General features: G+C 41.6%; 1 protein-coding gene and 2 non-coding genes across 5 annotated transcripts in view; 1 reads left to right on the top strand and 2 right to left on the bottom strand.

Annotated features, from left to right (window-relative positions):
- The first annotated feature begins 593 nt into the window (after nucleotides 1-593).
- trnae-cuc lies at nucleotides 594-665 on the top strand. The gene has a single exon. It is a non-coding gene; the product is annotated as a tRNA-Glu (tRNA).
- Nucleotides 666-2,533: 1,868 nt separating this feature from the next.
- Nucleotides 2,534-2,621, bottom strand: trnay-gua. Its single transcript is given in 2 exon segments — nucleotides 2,534-2,569; nucleotides 2,585-2,621. It is a non-coding gene; the product is annotated as a tRNA-Tyr (tRNA).
- Nucleotides 2,622-3,824: 1,203 nt separating this feature from the next.
- LOC116060518 (E3 ubiquitin-protein ligase DTX1-like) overlaps nucleotides 3,825-22,543 on the bottom strand; it is a 40,287-nt gene continuing 21,568 nt past the window's right edge. For 2 of the 3 annotated variants that reach the window (XM_031314112.2, XM_031314111.2), the window contains exons 5-12: nucleotides 11,370-11,431; nucleotides 11,050-11,211; nucleotides 10,801-10,862; nucleotides 10,507-10,673; nucleotides 10,264-10,417; nucleotides 9,173-9,262; nucleotides 7,395-7,493; nucleotides 3,825-7,283 (exon numbers count right to left, since the gene is read on the bottom strand). In XM_031314112.2, coding sequence (XP_031169972.1) covers nucleotides 7,152-7,283; nucleotides 7,395-7,493; nucleotides 9,173-9,262; nucleotides 10,264-10,417; nucleotides 10,507-10,673; nucleotides 10,801-10,862; nucleotides 11,050-11,211; nucleotides 11,370-11,431 — 928 coding nt within the window. In that variant the 3' untranslated portion in view covers nucleotides 3,825-7,151. The remainder of the gene's footprint in view (nucleotides 7,284-7,394; nucleotides 7,494-9,172; nucleotides 9,263-10,263; nucleotides 10,418-10,506; nucleotides 10,674-10,800; nucleotides 10,863-11,049; nucleotides 11,212-11,369; nucleotides 11,432-22,543) is intronic. The other variant, XR_004897094.1, reaches the window with a different exon arrangement.

Genomic DNA, 22,543 nt, shown 5'->3' on the forward strand with positions numbered 1-22,543 from the left:
GTTAAAAGGGTAATTTGACATGCGGATGAGAGGACACTTCCAAAAAACTCTTTTGCAGGGCGCCCAGGTTTTGCTGCATGTCATTCCCCCTCTCTCTCCCCTTTCATGTCTTCAGCTGTCCTGTCAATAAAGGCCTAAAAATGCCCCAAAAATTATATTATTTTATATAATTATATTATATATTATATTAATATTAAATTATCTCTTTTGCACACTTATTGCTAGTGTAGTGCATGCGTGCCTAAGGGTGCTGACCCCTGGTCTATACATTGTTTTTTTAGGATAACACTGCATATTATAACTTTATTGTTGACTATGATTTTTTGTTTAATTATTATTACATGATAATTAAATTACATAATAAGGGAGCCCAAGTTAGCAAAAATGTGATGAGCAGTCATGATGTGAAAGTGTTGCCTGTTGTCATTCCGTGTCAACTAAGAGTCATAACAGTCACGATACATGTACATATTTTCATGAAGTGTCATAATTAGGGATTAATAAAACACTATCTGATCTAATTAATTTGTAAGATTGGGTCAATCAAATTCTTAGGCGATTTGTCAAACATAGAAATCACATCGTCCTGTCTCTCCCTGGTGGTCTAGTGGTTAGGATTCGGCGCTCTCACCGCCGCGGCCCGGGTTCGATTCCCGGTCAGGGAACGATCTTTTAACGTCGTTTATTAAGAATGTTTTGTGGGCATTCGAGCCTCCGTCGTTAATATAATACATATATTTTTAAAGACTATAATACATATATAATATATATAATATAATTAATTCAAACCAATATTTGTCTTGCATAACTTTTTAAGGATTCAGGGATTAAATCCACGTTCGTGGCACCCGCCCGCCCCCAGTGATTTAATGTTTATTGGCAGTACAGTAACAGTAACAGTAACAGTTAGGCAAAATCACAATCAGTGTTGTCCCTGAACGCGTTCATTGAACGATAGTTCATGAACTCTTTCATATTTTGGGCGAACGTGAACTGAACGTACTGTATTACTGCCTGATGAACGTTACTGTTAACTCGTTCATTCTGGTGTCTGTGAACGGCACGCTCTCTCAACGCATGCGTCATCAAAACAAAAAGCAGTATGATCATTTAAACGAGTTTTTGAAAAATCTTTCTGTGCAAACTTTACCCGCCGGCTTTCAAAAAGAAAATCCGCACTTCAGTCACATCCACAGCAGACCTGAAACGGCACATTGAACTGAAACACCCGGCTAAATAAAAAAATCAAAAGACAGTCAAGACAGATCCTCGACCCAAATCCCATTAACTGTGTTCAGTAGCGGCTCCGTTGTCATCTCCCAGCCGCAACTGGACAACCTGGTGGTGCAGTATATTGTCGGAGACCTTCAGCCTTTGAGTAAAGTGGAAAGCCCAGCTTTCATAAACTTAATTAAGGGGTTGCAGCCATCCAAAAAGGTGCCATCAAGAAAAAAAGTACAGACACTGTTAAACAAGAAATTTAAAGAAAACATATGTGAACTTAAGACTGAACTGTCTGAGATCCATGCTGTGTGCACAACAGCAGATTGCTCCAAAATTTTGAAGTATGAACTATGAACTAAACTAGTTCATTTTAAAATTTGTGAACTGAACTTTGAACTAGTGCATGTAGAAAGTGAACTTTCCCAACACTGATCACAATGTTAGGCCTATATAATTCATAATCACCCAGGCGTCGTTTTTCACGAGATTTACGACTGAATACTTACACTGTCAACATTGTAACCATAGATATAGAACAATAGATATGACATGACGTCATAACAAATGGCATAACTGTCCGCCATCTTACTAGGGTACTGTTTACAATTGTCACCTATGGCAGCAAGTATGGTTATCAGCTGTGCAGCACCTAACTGCTTTACCAGAAGGACCGAAGAGACCCAGGAGGCTGGCATCACTTCCCACATGTCAGTAGGAGTAGATAAAGTATTTTTTCTCTTCTTTTTTTAACTATAAATACAGAAAAGTTGGTGAACTATATAGCTAGCTAGTTACGTTACCTAGCAACTGTTAACGGACCGGCTGAGATGTCAGTTATTGGTGATTGCTAGCTAGCTCTTAACAGCATTTATGAACAGCAAACATTGTTTTAGTTGATTGATTTTTTTTTTTAGTTGATTGATTTTTGACCTCAAATAAGACATTTAGTAACGTTAACGTTATAACAGGTTTTTTTTAACACGTCGTTAATATTACCCCTACATTGACTGCTGCGGCTGATTTCACTCAATCTGTGTTAAGTTTTCAATTAAATTAAAGTTAACGACAAGTACTCTTCTTTACTTACTTGTTCTATATCTATGATTGTAACCTACTAACCGAAGCAGTGACTAATAAATCAATTGGTGCAGAGCATTTGTTGATTTTTAAACTATTCTTATTAAGGAAGGGCAGATATATTTGGAGCAGCGGGGTAGCGTAATAATTTGTTGAGTATTATAGAACGGAGCGCAATCCCGTGCAGCTCAAAGTGAAAACATCATCGACTGCTATGGCAAAAAACGTAACCTCCTTCGAGCCGGATTTGAACCAGCGACCTAAGGATCTCCGCTGTAATCGCCTACAGTCCTCCGCTCTACCAACTGAGCTATCGAAGGGGCATATAGCGATTAAGTCCTCTTGAAACTTTTAATTTTAAAACCATGTCTCGATTCACTGAAAATTCAGATATTACTACATGTAGGTTTCATTCATTTTTTTCTCATTTTCTTGTATTAATCGTATGTACTCCAGCAATTATTTTAACAATGTGTACACTTTGCTGTTGATGCTCGCTCTCTCTCTCTCTCTCTCTCTCTCTCTCTCTCTCTCTCTCTCTCAAATGCTTCACGAAGCTTTCTTTTTTTAAACCACGGACGTTTGGAGGAGATATCGCCTTCAGTAGGAATAAGAACTGGTGATGGTAAAGAAATTCACATTTAAAGAAGTGTGTGTGTGTGTGTGTGTGTGTGTGTGTGTGGGGGGGGGGTGGAAGAACTAAAATGGTGAATAAAATACCTTACACTAGTCCAGGGGTGGCCAACCAGTTAAGTATAAAGAGCCACAAAAAAAACCGCACCATAGCAAAAAGCCACACAACACATGCACGTCCACACTACAACAGCAACAGTGTCTTCCAGATCTGATGACAGTCATAATACATAGCAGTTTTCATAGTTTTTTTTTCTCACTTAGATTGACTCAGTGGGAAACCTGACAGTCTTTGTTATCCACAATCCTTTTCAGGTCTTGCTAGAACTCGGTTGTGGCCACTCGAAGCGACTCTCTCACTCATTTGTCACTAAAGGGGCTTTCAAACAATCTGATTCAGCAGTGAAAGGGTTAACGAGGAAGGTGATCTGTGGCCGCTGTTTTTCCTCAGGTTGCAGAATCTGTCCTCAAAACTCTGCTGCATTATTTTCCATTTTAAAATAATTGGCAAATGTATTGGCAGATGCATTCAAATGTGTTTTTTTTTTTACTTATCTGAAATACTGTATGTTTCAGAAAAGTTAAAAACAACAATCAACCAATGACACAGCCCCCAGCCACACAGTAAGAGCCTCACAGGAGCAGGCAAAGAGCCGCATACGGCTCAAGAGCCACAGGTTCGCCACCCCTGCACTAGTCATATCTGTTTGCTACATTGCTCACATGGCTTCAGACACTGAACACACTGTTGATTAAACACCTTTAAATCCACTACTGACGCTCCTCCAAAGACACAAAGAGGTTTAAGGTAATAATTCATTGGACACTTTTTAACCCCGCAATAACCAAATCATGGCCAAATCAGACTCAATTCATCAAGTCAAGAGAAATAGTAATAAAAACATTTATTTCAATTTCTTGTTCATTTATTTTTTTTTTTTTTGAAATAAAAACATCCAAATCAACAATCAAGTGATTTACTCATCATACAAAATCTGTTTTCCCGAGTCATTGTGCAGTGTTTAGGGCCAACAGAGCAAGACAACTGCAACAACACAGGAGGAAATTGTAATTTTATTATATTTCACATTGTTTAAAATAACAATTTTCATCATGCCACCTGCACTTGATCCATTCAGCTGCTTAAAGAGGGGCGGGCGTAAGACTAAGACCACAATGTCCATCAACACATCTGCTACGAAACCTTCCCAGGTCACAAATGTTGAGAGCTGTGGTAGGCTGATGAAGGCTCAGTGAGAACAGTAGTGATGTCCAGATGAAGATTTACCATTAGTTGTATTTGTTGACCCCACTAGATGGCGGTTTGGTTCAAGAAAAAGCCTCAGGGAACGGTAGCACACTGTGTTTTCAACCCTTGTTGAACAGAGAGTGCCATCACCAATCTTCATTTGGACATCAACACAGAACAGTAGCAGGATAGGTGATATGTAGAAAATAAAAGTATTATTTACTTCACAGAAGAGCAAGTGTATAAGGTTTTGACTTGCTATTAAAATGAATTACATTTCACACTCAAATAAAAGTCTACCATCAAATTCCTTTTCCAAAGAAAAGATGACACAAATCAGCTTAACTTTTTTTACACATTGAAAAAAAGACAATGTATTTAACAATACTGCCTTTGTAAACCAATTGTAACAAATGAAAACAGGCATAATTAATACAACATAAACATACAGAATGAAATATGCAGTTTACTCTCTAATAGTGTCAAAAGAAATGCTATTAAAAACAAAGGTGTAACTACATTTCATAATAAAATAACAAATAATAAAGGAGTAGCATCATCAATCATCATCAGAGTTAAAGGATGATGTGATTCCCATGGAGTACTGAAACAATATCGTAAACTCGGAGCATGTTGGTAGTATACCATATAGTGTATAAATTCTCTTTCTCAAACACACACACACACACACACACACGCACACGCACACGCACACGCACACGCACACGCACACGCACACACACACACACACACACACACACACACACACACTGTGATAAGGGGTCATTTCATTTACAGACCCAACTCAAAGACTGGGCAGTGTGAAGAGGTAGAGGTAAGAGGAGAGTTGTTATTAATGTTGTTGAGATAAGAATCATACTACTGATACCAACTGAGGTCAACAAGTCATCAATTAAAGGTCCCATATTGTGTATCCTTTACAAGTTGGCTTTTTCCGAACACATTGCTCCTCTTGTGCAGGTGCAAAATAATGCTCTTCATGATATTTTGTCCTAAAAAGCTGCAAAACAGCTACAATAATAATGATTGACTTCATTAAAATTCTGACATGAATTGTAACATCCTTACAGAAAGAACTCACATTACTGATTGGCCTACATAGCAGCTCATTTGACTTGAATGAGGTTAACCCAGCCTTCTGGTTCAGATGCAGCAAACTGGCCTTATTGGACAGATTTCAGCTGTTTTCTAAAAGATGCCAGCCAATCAGGAACAAGTCCTGTTGTGATATGTTTCCTGTAGTTGGTCTAAAACTAGTTTTTGGGACTTGCAATTCACCTTCTCAAGTAAAAATGAGGAAATACTCTTTATTACTTTAAGTATCTTTGATTACACATAAGATGGTAATTTACATGGCTGTTTAGTGGGTTGTTTAATGCTGACTGTGGGTACTAGTTACTAACAACATCACACTGAGACTACCAATCCCAGTGTCCTTGACAAGTTGTCAATTTAAATTCATTTGTGTATTGAGGGCTTTTTCTCCTCAGTAGTACTATGTGTTTGACCTATGACTATGTTTTGACTAGTTTGACTATGTGTAGGCCTGTCAGGGTAACTCTCCATCCTCCCCAACCCTCATACCCCCCTGTCCAATCTGAGGGGCTTTCTAACGGGACAGCCACAGGTTCATTTCTCTGGAGTTTAAGCACTGACAGTGAAGCTCATTCAATCAGAACTAAACTATCCTCAGCACTTCTATGCACCCATCAAAATGCTCATCTTCATCATGTTTGTATTCACATCCTCACCGGTTCTCACTGGTGCCACACTGTCGACAGGATACAACAGCATTTACATCCACAGAAACGATGTGAGCCGTCAAAAAGGGACAAAAAAAAAGATATATCAGTAAATACTAGTACCTGTGTATCTAAGGTTAACTTGTACCACAGTGGCTCAATAGTAAGACTCCAAATAGGCCCAAATGACTAGGCCTTAGTTTGGTCTTTTGTCATTACACACACATTCATAAACATACAGAGGTGAGATCATATAGAAACCCATCAAGTCAAAAGAAGGAGGTAAAGTATGGAATGACGTTAAATGAAGATTATAGCAACAATGATCAAAAGTAACACAGGTGGATAACTCATAGTAACGTGTGGATTTGTTCCAGTAGCTCGCAGGCTGAGGTGTAGTTCTTCAGTACCACCACAGGAGGGAGCAACAGCACTAGACTCCAACCACAGACAAGCAGGTGGTTTGAACAAAGCAAACACAGTCTTCACTCTTGGTTTCCTTGGGTTTTAGATAATAGCCAATGTACCTGTTAAGTACCATACAAGTTATTTTTACTCTACTCCTATCCTACGCTACATCCGTACACCATCTTTGTCTCTTTCTGCTCCATTATTCCTGCCTTCCCTCCTCCTGTCCCCTCCCCCACCGCTCCAACTTCTTTCTCTCTTTGTCCCTTCTCTCCCAGTTTTCATTGAACTGCTCTAAAATGTACTTTCTGTTCCTGGTTAGTCTCTCTCAGTAAAGTGAACTTGTTTTTGTCCTAAATATTAGTACCACGTCATTCTCACTTGTCAACATTTAGTACCTAGCTGTCTAGAAGCTAAAACCACGAGTGCCTCCTCTTTCTGCGTTGCTTTTCTTTCTGTGCTGCAGCTTTCTCAAACTCTTTCCCATTGCTATTGATGTGCTTGCTTGAAAATGGTGAAGTTTGGACTGACTTGTATTGACAGGCAAACCCAGCAGTGACTCAATCAACATCTTGAAAAGTGGTTCCCTCTGCAAAACAAAATCAATGTCTTCTATAACCCGAAATGTCGCCCTGCACCCCTTTTAAGTGCTGGCAGAGAGAGTGTGTCTCGGCCCAGGACCTCCTCTTTTCCTGTTCTTTTAATGCTCTCCTTCTCTGCTCTCTGTTCTCCCTTCCACTCTTGCTGCTCTCACACGGATGCCTCCTCCTTCTCCGCTGTCCTGGTCGCTTGTCCTTTCACTTTTCCATCAGTCCGTCATCCTCTATGATGCCCTGAGCTCGGAGCTCTTCCAGGACGTTGTCGAGGTGCCCGGGGTCGGGGAAGCCATGGCCTGTCAGGTTGGAGCCAAACTCTGTCTTATGGTGGACCTTGAAGAGAGGGAAAAGATGTTTTTTTTTTGTTTTGTTCTTTTGTTTCGGTGTCAACAAACCTGATGTGCATATATCCCAAACAACAGTCTGCTGTTATTGTGTATGTACCTCGTTCCAGATGACGGTGTCAGATTCTCCAGTAGTGCTCGAAGTCCCAACTGAGAAGATCAACCTGCGGTCCCAGGCTACCAGGAGCAGTCTCAGTACCTGGAGGGGGGGGGGGGTTAAAGTTAAGGACCAGGGTTGATGTTCATGGTTGCCATGAAGACCTTGGCCACTGTGGCCCCTCAGTTTGGCCCTTTGAAAAAATGATATGTCCTGCTGCCACAGTGGGCTTGGTGCCCCGCCCGCACTGCCCCAGCTGATTTCGCTGTTTTCTTCTCTGCCTCTTTTCTGTCAATACGGTTCCTAGACACAGGTGTCTTTGGTGGAGATTCTAAATTCTTATTGGGCTATATCAAATGAAACGCTGTGCCCATAACCAGTGGTGGGTTTGTTTTTGAGCCTGGTAGGAGCCGCTGGGAAACCAAGCTAGTTCTGACACAAACGTAGCACCGGCCAACCAGGAGACTTAGTTGAACTCATCCTGATGTTCAAATGTCCCAAAGCTGGGACTGAGTGAACTCCTGAGAAGAGAAGCTCGACTAAGAACGTTTTGATAAGAAAAATGTTTTGGCATTGCTCTTATATCGCTACAACGCTGACTTAGCTGACCCAGTCACCCAAGAAGTCTTATGTGCCTAACGAGTATTATAGACACATTTTAGTTACATTAATGTTAACAAATGTAACACTTAAGATACATTTATTTTTTTTTAATCATTGTGTCTTTGCCCCTAAAATGATGACATTCCAGGACTGGTGAGGACAAAAGGTTTATTTTAAAAATAACTTTAACAATGTACGTATGGCCGGGGCTGGACTGGGGTACAAAATCAGCTCTGGACTTTTGAGACCCAGACCAGACCACCACAATCGGCCAAACACTAACCGTCCTTGCACTCCCCTTTAGCACATGACGACACAAGCAGGGTCCAAAATTAGCACCATTTACCAGCCAAATGCTGGTAAAACATGCAAGTGGCTGGGAGGTTTTCTTAACTCACCGGCCAAAAATAAGTACAATTTTAACATTCCCTAGTATTTGGCTGGTGGACAAAAAGTTGATTTTGAACCTGGCATTCCAGCCCCTAATACTGTGACTTAGCTGAGTGGTAAGTCAAATAGTATGATAGTGTACTCACTGAGTGAAAAGGGTTGAGGGTGGAGCATGGCTGTCTTGTATTGTAAACAAGTGACAAGTCTGTAAGTTAAACTAAAGCTGCATTTTGTACACAGTTTGCAACTTGTATTATAGTGGAATATGGATAAATCAGAAAGCTATAGTACTATGTTTTCAAGTGCCTTAGCTTGCTAATACATAACTAACATTAGTTTACTAACAGCTAACAAGTCCTCTCTTGTAGACAAGGGTGCTAAAATAATCGTTTGACATGCTTAAAAAAAAAAAAAGTTTTTAGCTAGCTAGCGGCACTTTGTGGAGATATTTTCACCGCCGGTGAGGGCGGGACTTAAATGTGCTCCCTCTCTGTGGGATGTGATTGGCCAGTGTTCAGATGAGAGACAAACCAGTGGGCCAACCACGTGATCTCTCTCCTATCTGTGGGCCGGTCAGTGAAAGACTGAGGATGTGAATGGCCAGTGTTCGTATGAAAGACACACAAGTTGGCCAATATATATAATATATGTGATCTCTCTTATCTCTATGGGCCGAACAAAAAACAAGTGCGGCCCATTCAGCCCACACAAATAATCTCCCGGTACTCCCGATGGCCAATCCATGCCTGCGTACGGGTGTCTGTGACAGGACGGTGGATTGTGTTTACCTTGCGTCCTCTCTCGCTGTCTGGGAGGTAGCAGTGTCGGGGAAAGCCTCTGGCAGTGAATGGCTTCCCTGGGTTCGGATGCTCTGGTCCCTGAAGGAAGAGTGAGAGGATTGACATTAGTAAGCATAAAGATCAACCTAACTCTGACCATGTAATACCTCACGTAGGGATGTCACCATTCTCCAAACCCACCATTTCATCTGACGTTCGATTTGAAGGGCACGATTCGATTACATTTTTGATTTAACCATCTGAGCCCAAGCTTGTCGTATACGACACAAAACGGCATCTCTGATTCGTGACTTAATAATTTTATAACCATGAGTAGAACATACCCTTACAGAAGATTTTTTATCCAGCCTGGAAGTCCAGCGTTTTTCTGTTTTTGTGCAATAAGTCCAAACTCTTACATCCAAGACTGATAAACTTTATGTTTATAATTTATGGATTTTCGGTCGTTTAGCGACCCTAGCTTTGATGCTAACCACCATTTTAGTTTCCCATGATGCTCTGGGAGAGCATTCCGACCAATCAAAACCTTGTTTACGTCTTGTCAAGCAATGGAAGGCTGGTACGGCTATTTGTGCGTGTGCGTCATTGCAGATGAAACAGAGATCGTATATAGTCAAGAGGAATGACCCAAGGTCAGAATAGTTTGATGTGATTGGCCCAGACAGAGAGAAAATGGCATTACTGTCTTGAGGATTGGCATAAGTGAATGTCATGAGGGGAAAAGCGATATTTTGTCCGGCAGTGGTCATGGAGTCTGAAATAGTAAAGCTGCAGGCAACCGGTAAGCTAACGTTACCCTGTGTCTTTAGCTGCATGCTACCAGCCGGTAAGCTAACGTTACCCTGTGTCTTTAGCTGCATGCTACCAGCCGGTAAGCTACGCTGTGTCTGTTTTGTTTTTTTCTTTGGACGTGCACAAGTAAGCGGGGGTGGAGTGTAAAAGAAATACTGGGGGAATCGCCTATCCTGCTCTTGATTTCAACAACTGAAAGCTCATGTTGATCGATTGTCGACTTTGTGACACCCCTACTCATATGGCAATAAAACAAACACTACTGTCAGCCCGGTTCCATCAAGTACCTGAAGGCCTGGTGGTACGTTGTAGATAATGCGTATGGTTTTGCAGTCAGGATGTCCTGGTAGAGAGTGAGGGATGACGTGGTACTCCATCTTCCCTGCCGGTTGGTTGCCTGTCTTTACGCCGTAGATGGTTTTACAGGTGGGACACTGAAGACTGCAAAGAGAGGGAACAAATAAATTATGTTTATTTGCAAAACAGTTGAGAGACAATGAAGAGTAATGGTCTCTCTGTCTCTAACCTACCTGCCGTCCTTGTTGCCGTTATTATACATGGCCACCAGACACTGGAAATGGTACTGGTGTCCACACTGTGCTAGTCGCCCAACTGACTCCGCCCGAGACACAGGCCCCACTCCTGGACCCTTATAACCAGACGGACCCCCCAACGGCTCCATACAGATGGTACAGTCCTAAGAAAAGACAAGGAAAGGGAAAGAAAAAGGAAACCCATTATTCTATATTGTTTAATGTGAAACCAACATTATGCGTCATATGAGTTAGCACTATAAAATATATAGCTACAAATGCTGTTCATACCTCCTCTGGTGGACTTTTTACTTTCTGCAGGTACTTCTTTACCACCTCCTCTGGAGTTTTACCTGCAGACAGGAAGGAGAGGGAACAGGAACAGAGGGAGGGGGAAGAAAGGCAAGAAACAGTCCAGGTTGTTAACACCTGTTGAGTGTTGAGGCATTTCAAGGGCAGAAACCATCAAACTAATACATTTGTGGAGGTACTACTGTCTTTTTCTGTATTTCTGTGGTTGGTCTTGACTTGAGTGCTTACCCTTGCGAGCCTGTTTCTTGGTGGTCTTCCTGCAGCAGTGGCCAAAGCCTGGCACGGGTTTGATGTCGCTCTTGCTGACAGGCGGAGGGTGCAGCACCAGTTTTGGAGGTCTGGTCAGACACACCGGCAGAGCGGCAGCACTCATTAGGATACCTGTGATCCCTGAAATTAAACAGAGAGAAATAGAGTCTGGTTAGAACAGAAAAAAGATCTTCCTCTCTGGTTTCTTGTGAAATTTCCAGAAGAAACTAATCATAATGTTAACTTTTTTCTATCTGTCACCAGTATTAGCCAATTGTTAGTGAGTGTGTGGGATTTACCGGCCAGTGCAGGGTGAACAGGACTGGATCCATTGAGGTTCTTCACTGGGACGGTGGGCACACTGCAAGAGAAGACACAAACTGTTTTGTACAGTGGATTTCCAACACCTCCTTACAGGCCTACAGTGACAATGTCAGATCAGACAGAAAAAGCAGGCAAATCCTTTAAGGTTACCATACACTCCACCAGACAGACACTCGCTTTAAAAAACTGATGACTGCCATTTTTAAAGTAAGAGGTCACAATTTTACTACCAAGTTTCACAAAAAGACAACAAGCAAATGAAATCAGCTTAATACATTAGAATTCTGTCAAATGCTCCAAAAGTGAAAAAATTGAAGAAATTGTCAGAAGACACAAAAAGTGCCTCAGTTCTTCCTCTGTGTTTCTCGCCTCTCTCTGTCATGTATCCTCTTCCTCTGCTTGTATCTCATTGTTTCTCCGTGTACTAATTGGTTCGGCGACTAGAGAGCGTATCACTGACTATGCCCGGCTGACTGTGTGTTTATGAGAGCCAATCCACAGTTTCCATCTTCTCAGTGATCTCAAACAGATGGACGTATTACAGCTGCTTGCTGGGGATTACCTGCCTTGTCACAAAGCCCATCAACGTACTCATTTTCATCATCATCTCTAAGTGAAAAACACACATATCTCACGCTTTACTTTTTCTTTAATTCAGAGCCTTTTGACGGCCATGGTCCGAGTCTTACAGCTTATACAGTATATATGGTTCTATATGTGGCTCTGTGCGTTCAGAGTTTTTCACTGAAACTCCGAGGTCAGGTGATAATAAACTACTAAGCTAACAGCTGTATGTGCCAACACAGCTGTTCAGCTGGGGTCAGTGGCAGGTTAGTCCATTATAGACTACACTTAAAGACCTGGAGGCTACTCAGGCTGTAGAACAAAACACACATACGCATGCATGCACGCACGCACGCACGCACACACACACACACACACACACACACACACACACACACACACACACACACACACACACACACACACACACACACACACACACACACACACACACACACACACAATGTGGTCTGAAAGTGTGTGTGGCACTACAGTGATTGTCCTTTGTCTTCCAGTAATAAAATGGCTGCTGATTGAGGGTTGAGGATGTCTGCAGGCTGTGATCTGCTATTGCCTCAAATTCTGAGACTGGCCAAAAAGGAGTGTGTCGGTGTTGCCATGTAAGATAATTTAAAGATCAACTCTCTATCTAGGGAGTAATGGAAGCTGAGATTCAAGAAGGAACACAAACACTCCTACATAGAAAACTCTTTTGAAGACGGTCCATATAAAACCTCCTTTGAACTGGACTTGAACCTGCTACCTAAGAACACTAGCATTCTCCACTACAGTCCTCCACTCTACCAAATGAGGCGTCAAAGGCAACAAAGTAACCTGACGAACCAGATGGTTTGTTACACAGAACCATCTGAGAATCAGCATTGGAAACTGTTTGGAAAAAGGCAGGCACTTTCAAAAAATACCTGAGAGTTGATTGGATGAACCATCTGTCTATCATGTCCGCCATTGTTATTTGAACGTCACACACACCTAAACCACGCCTGTAGCTGCCAGTAGCTCCTCACAGGACGCTGATTGGTTCGGTCTAGTTGTTCGGCCTGACATCTCAGCAAGGTAAGCAACAAAGCCACTCTTCATTTACTGTAAATGCAAACATAATCACTCGTACTACCAGACTAGTCTAGGCGGCGAGACAGGCAGAAGGACAGAGTGTGGCGATGATCTGTTGTTTCCTGTTGTTGGTTTAGCTTTAACAGGCTTTCTGGCAGTGCACTAAGCTGCTTTCACTTAACCCCACTCAGTGACACATGACGACACGCAAGTGAATGACTCACTGGGATGTGTGTGTCCAAGTTTGTACCAGTGTGGATGAGGGAAAGGGTATGAGAGAATGAGTTTGTGTGTGAAATGAGATGCTATTTTTACAGAAAAAAAAGCAAAACAAAGAACCCACACAAGCCTCTGCTCTAACAACTGAGCTACAGAACAAAATCAGCTATCTTCAAATCCCTTACATCATTTTCTTGTTTTCATGTATATTATTTAATTTAAAAATGGACATGGGAAGTGGGAACACACACAGTTCTATTGATACTTTTTTGGGTGCCTAGATAGGCATGTTAACACGTTTTGTCATACACTTTGGGTTGCACACAGCCCCCCATGGCCATGGACAGATGACACCATTTATGTCACATGAACTCTTGCAGCCATGTTGTGGATGCAGAAAGTTGGTTTAGGCTTAATTCTGTCCCATCAAGTTTTGTAACCGTCGACCCTGGGAAGCTCTTATAACAGCAGACAATTATTTTATGTTTGAGCGATAACGTGCAGGACTCTGTGTTAACGCTCTCTCCGCTGAAGGACTATTGCTCTTGCTCCATAACTTCAGTCACTCAGCTTCAGACTTCCACGCCTTACAGCCTTTCTGCCATCCAGCCAAAAAGCCAGAGATCTTCAAAAAAAATAAAAAATAAATAAAAGGAAGATCCCATTCATGCCTTGGTAGGGGCGCCTCAAGGGACTCCAGTCTCTTGACCCCCTGTGACCTCAAACCCACCCTCCTACACTCCGCCCGCTTCCCACAAGATCACACACTCCCTCAGCTTTGTCTCACACACTCCCTCTGTCCCTGTGCTGCTCCTATTCCCTCGGGCCCAGAAGGACATCAGCTGGACTCATTTAGACAACAGACAAAAACACACTCCCACACATTCTCACACACATATTGACATGCAGATAAAGCTGCACACATTCTTATGGTCACACACACTGTACGGAAACATAGTCTGCTTTGGTGAAAAATAATTTGATGTGAAGAAAGTGGCAGAAAGTGTGGAGTGACTGTGTGACATTTCCTAAAATCATACTGCATTTAAAATGCAACCTGGGAGTTTATTTTGTCAATAAACAGAGAAGGATGTGCACATTTGTTAAAGGTATAATATGCAGTATTTTTCTTAAAAAACAATGTATAAACTAATACAAAAGTAATCCCTCTCAACCATCACTTATGACCCACTAGAAGTGTGTGGTGGTGTCTGTATCTATTCCTTCTTTTTTTCTGTATGCAGGATGCTTATGGGCGTCAGCAAAGAGCCTCTGGGCCCTAAGTGGGTGTGTTTTTTTATTTATTTTATTTAACCTTTATTTAACCAGGCAAGTCATTAAGAACAAAGTATTATTTACAATGGCAGCCTGGCAACTGAACTGTCCCTCTAATGAATAATGATGCATCATATTTTGAACATTTTGCAAGTCAAATCTGAATCTGCAATGTAACCAGTAACATTTCTCTGTAAGGTAAATGCAGTAGTACAATGTTTTAGTACACTGTAAGTAGTATACAGTTGAGTTGCATGTTTTTGAAGTGCTTTGGGGTCCTTTTGTAAGTTATTTTGAGTTACAATGAGTTAAAATAGTAACATAATTCAATATGTTTCATATCCAAATCTATAATAAATAAATCTAGAGCTTTTTGGGCACCGCAGGTCAAGCTAATCGACCCGTTCTGAACAGGCATGTTTTGAACGGGCACTGCACTAGTACATCCAATTTCTGTATTTCTCCTTTTGTTTATTCAAGGGGTTTAAAAACCCACTGCCAGACGAGCTCAGTTCGAGTCCAGCTGGGAACTTTTGTTGCATGTCACACTGCTCTGATCTGCTGCCCAATAAAGACATAAAAACATACTCAAAAAACCTACTGAACTAGTACAACGTTGAAATGCCAAAAATCACATGCTGGCCATACTGATTAGACAAGATATTACAATACCCACAAACCTGTTTTATCACCAAGCAGCCACACAAAGCAAAAACAGCAGACAGTAGAGACATAGTAAGGGGAATTTGTCAATTTGTTAAATTTGTCTGTGTGCTTTCACCTTCTAAACTTGTCTCATTATTTCATTCTTCTCTTTCATTCAAGGATCAGTTTTGTCCAAGGTTTCATTCTGCATATTTCCCTTGAATGTGTGTCATAGATAATAATTGTCCCTGTCTGCGGTTACAGCTCTCTCTATGGGCCACATATGATTCAAATTAAACCTGTTTTACCTGTTGGTGAACCAAAGTCTCTGTGCGAGTACATTAAAAGTAACAAAAACCGGAGTAAAATTCCTTGTTTGTGTACACACTTACTTGGCCAATAAAAGTGATTCTGAAACAGGTGCCTACTAGGGCTGGGCGATAAATCGATTTTATCGATTAACTCGAATGTGTAGTTAACGTCGATTTGTTAAAATGAAAATCGATTTTCTCCTTACCATCCGCCGACGGTCCCCTCTGGGCTCCCATAGCTCCGAACGGGCTCAGCCCTCCCCCCGCGCGTTTGCCATAGAGATACACAAACAACATGGCAGCGACAGGGACTAACATTAATTCTTTTCTTAACTAGTAGTTTCATTACTTACTTATCTGTAATCTCCGCCGAAATGACCGGCAGCTCGCGGTGCTCTGTCCCCGGCTGAGAGTCACCTATTCTCGGATAACTGAACCACCAGCTACCGCTGACCTAAAGGACCACCATGCGGGGCACCAGAGGCGGTGTTGAGGAACTCTTTTGCGGCTCAACACATCTACTAAATGCCGCTGATACGACCGAGCTGTGATGGAGGTCTGTAGCGGCTTAAACAACTAGCAATCGCCGCTCTGTAGCACGGAGCTCCTCTTCGCCGTTTGTTTCTACCGCTAGTTACTACGAAGGAGCTTGCTACAGGTATGCTACATTCAAGAGACCATGGGATGTTAATGTACGTTACTCAGCAACAGGTGAAAATAGGGGCAAGGTTTCCCAATAACGTTAAAATGATTTTAACTTTTAGCGAGGAACGAGAAGTGAATTACCTGTATGTGTGAAAACAGCTTTATCTCACGCATCCGTTTGTTTGTTGTTGAATATATAGCACCCCCCATCCAAAAAAAGGGAAAACACTCAAACCAATTTATATTTCCACAAAATTGGCATGAATAATCATAATGGTATACATGCCCCATGTGTGTGCGTGTGTGTGAATCAAAACAAAATAAAGTTAAAACTTGTTTTGAACAATTTCTTTGTCATCTGCAGATTGATTTTAAGTAGGGGGAGAAAAAAATCGATTTAAATCGTAAATCGGATTTTTTTGGAAAAAATCGGGGATTTAATTTTTAGGTCATATCGCCCAGCCCTAGTGCCTACACATTCTCACTGCCCGGTTCTGCTCCTCTCTTTTTATCTTCTTATCTTTATGGAGCTCTCTCTTTCTCGCACTCCTTCCTGCTTAATTTGCTTTTCCTTAGTATGCTGTCTGTGTTTCCCCCCTCCCCTCAAAACACCATTCCCCCCACTCATTCACTCCCTTTGTTTATTTCCTATAATCCCCCTCTGGAGATAGAGAGAGCACACATTCCTCACTGCATCTCCAGTTAGGATTGTCAATATTTACTGTGTGTGAGAGGGAAGGGCAATGTGTGTGTGTGTGTGTGTGTGTGTGCATTTGTTAAATGCCTTCGCAGCCAGGCATGGCTGTGTGGGAGTGTATGTGTGTGTCACCCCCCCCCCCCCCCTCTCTCTCTGGTGTTGGCCTGATTTCTTGCACAACTGTGTGATCAATCTTTGACAGTTTGCTGACTGGTTTCTTTGTCTTGTACCCCCACCCCGTTCCTATACACTGGTGTATTGGGTGCTGTCTGAGTCTGAGACTGTCTACACACACACAAACACACACACACACACACACACACACACACACACACACACACACACACACTTCCCCTCGTCTGAAATGTGATTGTCTGGCAAACAATGCTGACTGGACTGGTATCATTGTCTACCTCTCCCCCACATGAAAAATATTCCCATTATGAATATGCTACAAGATCAGCACTGGTATCTATATAATGGGGGTATTCCACCACATGCACCCACCTCAAAAATCCACCTACCCTAATAAATGCTATGAGGTTCTTGTAAGTAAGGCATCTTTACTAACTGGGAGAGTTCTTTTTAAAATAGCCCAAAACTCTACAGGCTGCTAAAAAGAAGCATAGCCAGAGATGATAATAAATAATAATAAGAAATAATGAGAAACGGAAAAAAGACAAAGAAATGCAAAAGAGCAAAGGAGAGAAAAGTTAAGAAATGGTAGAAAAAGAATATAGAAAGGTCTGAGCAGCGAGAGGGGGAAGGAGAAGAGAAAGCTAGCAGAGGCTCAGCATTGTGCTGCTAATGCAGCCCAGGCTTGGGTAATCCAACAAAGGTTACTGTGGAGACCAACAATGAGGCTCTGAGGGGCCCAGACTGCTGAGACGCGACGGGAGAGGAGGGAGGAGAGGAGCCGGGGAAGGAGAGGAGGGGGCAGGGAACACCCGAAAGGGTCTACATCTCAAAACCACCTGACCTTTTGGTTTAAGAGTGATTTTCAGCAAGAATCCCATTCTTTGGTCTCTGGTGCTAAACTTGAATTGAAAAGCATCACTTCCTATACAGCTGTAGGCATTTTCACAAGAAAAGTGAAACACACACCTGTTGTTTGAACCAGTGAAAGAGAAAGATTTAATCACTGCTGCTGTATGACATCATGGAACGTTGGAAAATTTCACTATGAAAGTTTGTTTTTCTTTCCGGTTGCAGTACTGAAGAATCAGTTTGAAGAAGTTGAGTTGTGACTGGAAGCTGATTAAAACCAGCCTCTGTGGGTAAATGAGCAACACTTTCCCTTCCTTGGTATGACTGTGAAGCATGGCTCAGCTGAAAACCACACAATGTGCAATCAGGCAGCACTCCCTGAGTTATATTAAAGACTAAGGCTGCTTTTACATCTGAGCTGTTTGTTCCGTTTTAATTGTCGCATAGTCTGCTTGGTTGGGGGTAATGTGACAGCTCATTCAACTCTGGTGTGGACCAAACAACCAAAATCTCATCCACCGGAAAACATAGGTCTCAGTTCGCTTCACACTACAGTTCGCTTCACTTTAGGTGAGAACCCTATGTGACCCAAATATAGGAAGGGTTTAAAATGTGTTATTGAGTATGTTACTGATTAAATTTAATGGATTATAACTTTTAAATCCATAACTTATTATGACCATACATTGCTCGCCGTCTGTGCTAAAAAGGACAACACATCATCATCTTTCTCTCTCATCAGGACTCGTCTGCTCCTTCGGTACCGTCTCACTCGTCTTATTTGAAGAAGAAAATGCTCGACAACTCGCTGTCCTGTCAGCTGCTCAAATCGTTTGTCGTCTTCTATAAAAGGACAATGATCCAGTGGTTGTTTCACATTTCACACAAAACTACCAATTTCAACCTCATGGTGACACTTGAAGAAAAGTCAAGGGATCATAATAGTCAGTAGGCTTTGTCCTCTGGCGACCATGAATGCATGTACAATATTTCATGGCTATCTATCCAAAACCTATGGAGATATTTCAGTCTGGACCAAAGAGACTGTATATGGCAAATCAGATCAGCAGATCACTTCAGAAGCTTTGAAATCAACTTGATACAAACTCCAACTGAGTTCAAGTAAATAACCACACTTAAAACCACTAACACTGGAATCAACTGAAATGAGTGCAAAACTGTAAGATGGCGTAAATAGTATTTTAAGGGAACACTGGGGGATTCACTGTATCCCCCAGAGTTAGATAAGTCCAGACATACCCTTCTCACCCACCGCACGGAGATGAGAAGGGTATGTATGGACTTATCTAACTCTGGGGGATACGGTGAATAAGACAAAGTCCCAATAAGTCGGCGTGTTCCTTTAACATGGATTTGCAAAGCTGCAGGGAGAGATAGGGAGACAAAAATAACATGGAGGGAGTTGTTGAGAGGCTTTGTTGGAAAGTCTTAGCTCACGTCAGAGAAAAAATATGATGATAAAAGAGATGACAGAGAAGAATAGGAGGAGGTTGAGGGCTAGAGAATGATTGGAAAAGATGAAGGAGTTCTAGGGTACTTTGGAAGAAGAGCTAGAGTGTTCAGGCTGAGAGGAGAGCAGTGTGAGAGGAGAGTGGGAAACGCTGGCACTTTGTTGTGTTTGCACATGTCAAGCTTGTGATCATTTTCATACAGCTTATTCACCATCCCCCCAGTTCACCATCATCTGCAACTGGTCAACAGTGTCAGTTGGTTAAATGTTTCCAGTTTACTACTAAACAAACCAACTAGCCAACAGTTTGCAAGGCTGTGGCAGAGATGCATGCCCAAAAGAAAAGCCCAAATTTCTGGCCAGAAGGAAAAAAAACCTACTTCTTATTATTAGGAAAGACTTGGATATCGACAGTTTTTGGAAACGTGAAAACAACGCTGACATGTTCAAGAAGGTGGTTGAAGGAATGAAAGAGCGAGGCTGGACCCCTGCTCAAACCTTTGCACTGCGTATACCCTTCTATGCAAAAAATAGCTTTAGAGAGAGGGAGGTACTGCTGACCCTTGGCCTTCACACTCGCTCGCCTTTCCTCTTACAGAACCCCCCCCTCCACCCCTCCCCCTCTGCTCTACAGATGCCACTTTACAGATGAACAGCACACAGAAGGCTCGGCTGACTTTTGACACACACCAATGGCACGCATGCACGTCTGCACATACATGCACGCACGCACGCACACATGCACGCACACACACACGCACGCACGCACGCACGCACACACACACACACACACACACACATTTCAAGTTAACAGCTACAAGGTCAGTTTAATATTTTATAACTTCAGTTTGGCCTTGCTTCCATTTTAATGAAGATTCTTTGAGTTCTCATTACTCTACATTTGTTGATACTTAACAGGCATTAGAATATGTGTTTAGCATTTTAAGGTCATCCGAATTCACTGCCTGCTAATACTGCTGACACAAGACACATACATGGAGGTTGGTGCTACTTAATCTCATTTGTTTCAGTTTGTAATATTATCTTCACTGTCTTTGCCTGTGAATCTATCCGTCACCTTCATGAGGAATTAATTATCACTTTCACTTCCGTTTAGTGCATTTTGCTCAACACACAAAGTATTTAATTGAAGAGATTAGGATTTACAGTTTTTTACAATCACTTTGGCACTAATTTCAGAACCTTGATGTCATTTTTCAAAACCCTAGACACAAAACTCACAACCAATCAAAATACACATTTTTCAATTGCTTGGATACAATCCACATAAACCAAAGATCATTTGTTCATTTAACAAAGATCACCTGTTCAATATGACACAACTTAACATCAAAGTACTACTACTTCAAAAAGCAATTCACTCATTACATTCCAGATGATTGTCTATTCAGTTCATTACAATCATCTAACTATCAATCAATACAACTACTCAAAATGATAAGTAACTGTTGCATTACTCTTAGTGACTAGTTGTATGGAAACAGACACACAATATTCCATGTTTAGATCATGAAAGTTTCAAGATAACCAGATTCATTGTCACCAATTAGTGTGGAGCATGAACCAATTAGACTACATTATCTATGGATTAGGGGTGCACAATATATCGACTCAATATCGTTATCGCGATATCACGTTGCGCAATATTATACCGAAAGTCTCGCGATAATTACGCGATATTTTGTTTGCGTTGCATCCCGCCCGACATGTACCCAAAGAGTATAGAAGCAACAAGAGGAGAAACTCAATAGAACGTTGTGTTACATTCAGTCCAAGATGCCGGAGCTGCAGTTCCATTGAGTTTCTCCTCTTGTTACGTCTGTACTCTTTGATGCACCTCTTGAAAAATACACATCACTTGGTAGCGTTGTATTTCCCCCGACTCATTTCCTGGTTAAGTTTCTCTCACTAACACTCTAGGGTCACTATTCGCTCCGAAGAAAATCGCCGTCACTCTCTCACCTTTTCTTCGCTCTACCACACACACACACACACACACACACACACACACACACACACCCACATGCTCGACACACACACCAGAGCACGTATAAACATCAACTGCGTGGAGCCTCCGCAGAACCATAAAACGAAGCGAAAGAAAAGAAAGGCGCTAAAGAGAGAGCGAAGAGTGGAGCAAAAAGAACACAAAAGTAAGAAAATGAGTGTTGCTCTGGGAGACGACGAAATAACAGAGATTGAAAGGAAACTTTAGAGGCCAAAAGTAACCCTACAGTCACATTAGCTACAAAAGAGAGCGACATGCACTGGCTTGTGGGTGCTCCTGGGCGTGCCTAGCCTACCCCTGGTTGCTTGGCAACAGTAAACAGAAATTCTCCGGTGCTACCTTAAACCACGTCTTAAAAGTTACTTCAGAGGTATTGTTAAGTCAAAAGAACGATGTTTTTGGATTTAAAAGTATTTATTTCTCGATAAAAGTAACACAATATATGAGATTAAATGCCAAACATATCAGATATATACATGAATACGATGTCCTGAAGCGTTGTCCGCCATCTTGAATTATTTTCTTCGGCTTGAGCCACTGACATACGTCACGCTGCCCTCACGCTGCCTTCACTCTGATTGGCAGTCGCTCGTGGCCAAACGGCCACTCCCATTGAAAATGAATGGTAGCTGTCTCTTGTAGCTAATGTGACTGTAGGGTAATGCCGCCTCCTCGGTAGCTTGGAAATACTTTGGTTTTAAGCCAACAGATGTGCACTGCATTGTTTTTTATACTGTAGTCGTGTATATACAACCAGTACAACATGTCCTGTTCTATAGACATGCTCTTTATTTATTTATTTTATACTGTCCAACCAGTAAAACATGTCCTGTTCTATAGACACATGTTGGACCAGTCCAATATGACTGTCAGTTGAAATAAACCTTGTGTTGTAAGAAAACTTGTTTTATTTGTTATAAATCTATTTTGATGCGTTTTCCCATAACTTTGGTAATTTTACATATGTTTAAAAATATCGAAATTAATATCGATATCGCAATATTCATTATCGATATCGCGATATCACATTTTTTCAATATTGTGCACCCCTACTATGGATGTAATATTTCATCATCATTCTTTACTGTAATGTACTACTGTTTATCAGACACTGTTTCTATGGTCCCATGTACCACCTTTGAGACTATTTGCAGTATTGACAGTACTGCACTGTATGCATGCAGGCCCTTGGAATTGCTTGTCCAATATATATATATATATATATATATATATAT

Source organism: Sander lucioperca, chromosome 4 (genome assembly GCF_008315115.2).
Source record: "Sander lucioperca isolate FBNREF2018 chromosome 4, SLUC_FBN_1.2, whole genome shotgun sequence".
NCBI classification, from domain to species: Eukaryota; Metazoa; Chordata; class Actinopteri; order Perciformes; family Percidae; genus Sander; species Sander lucioperca.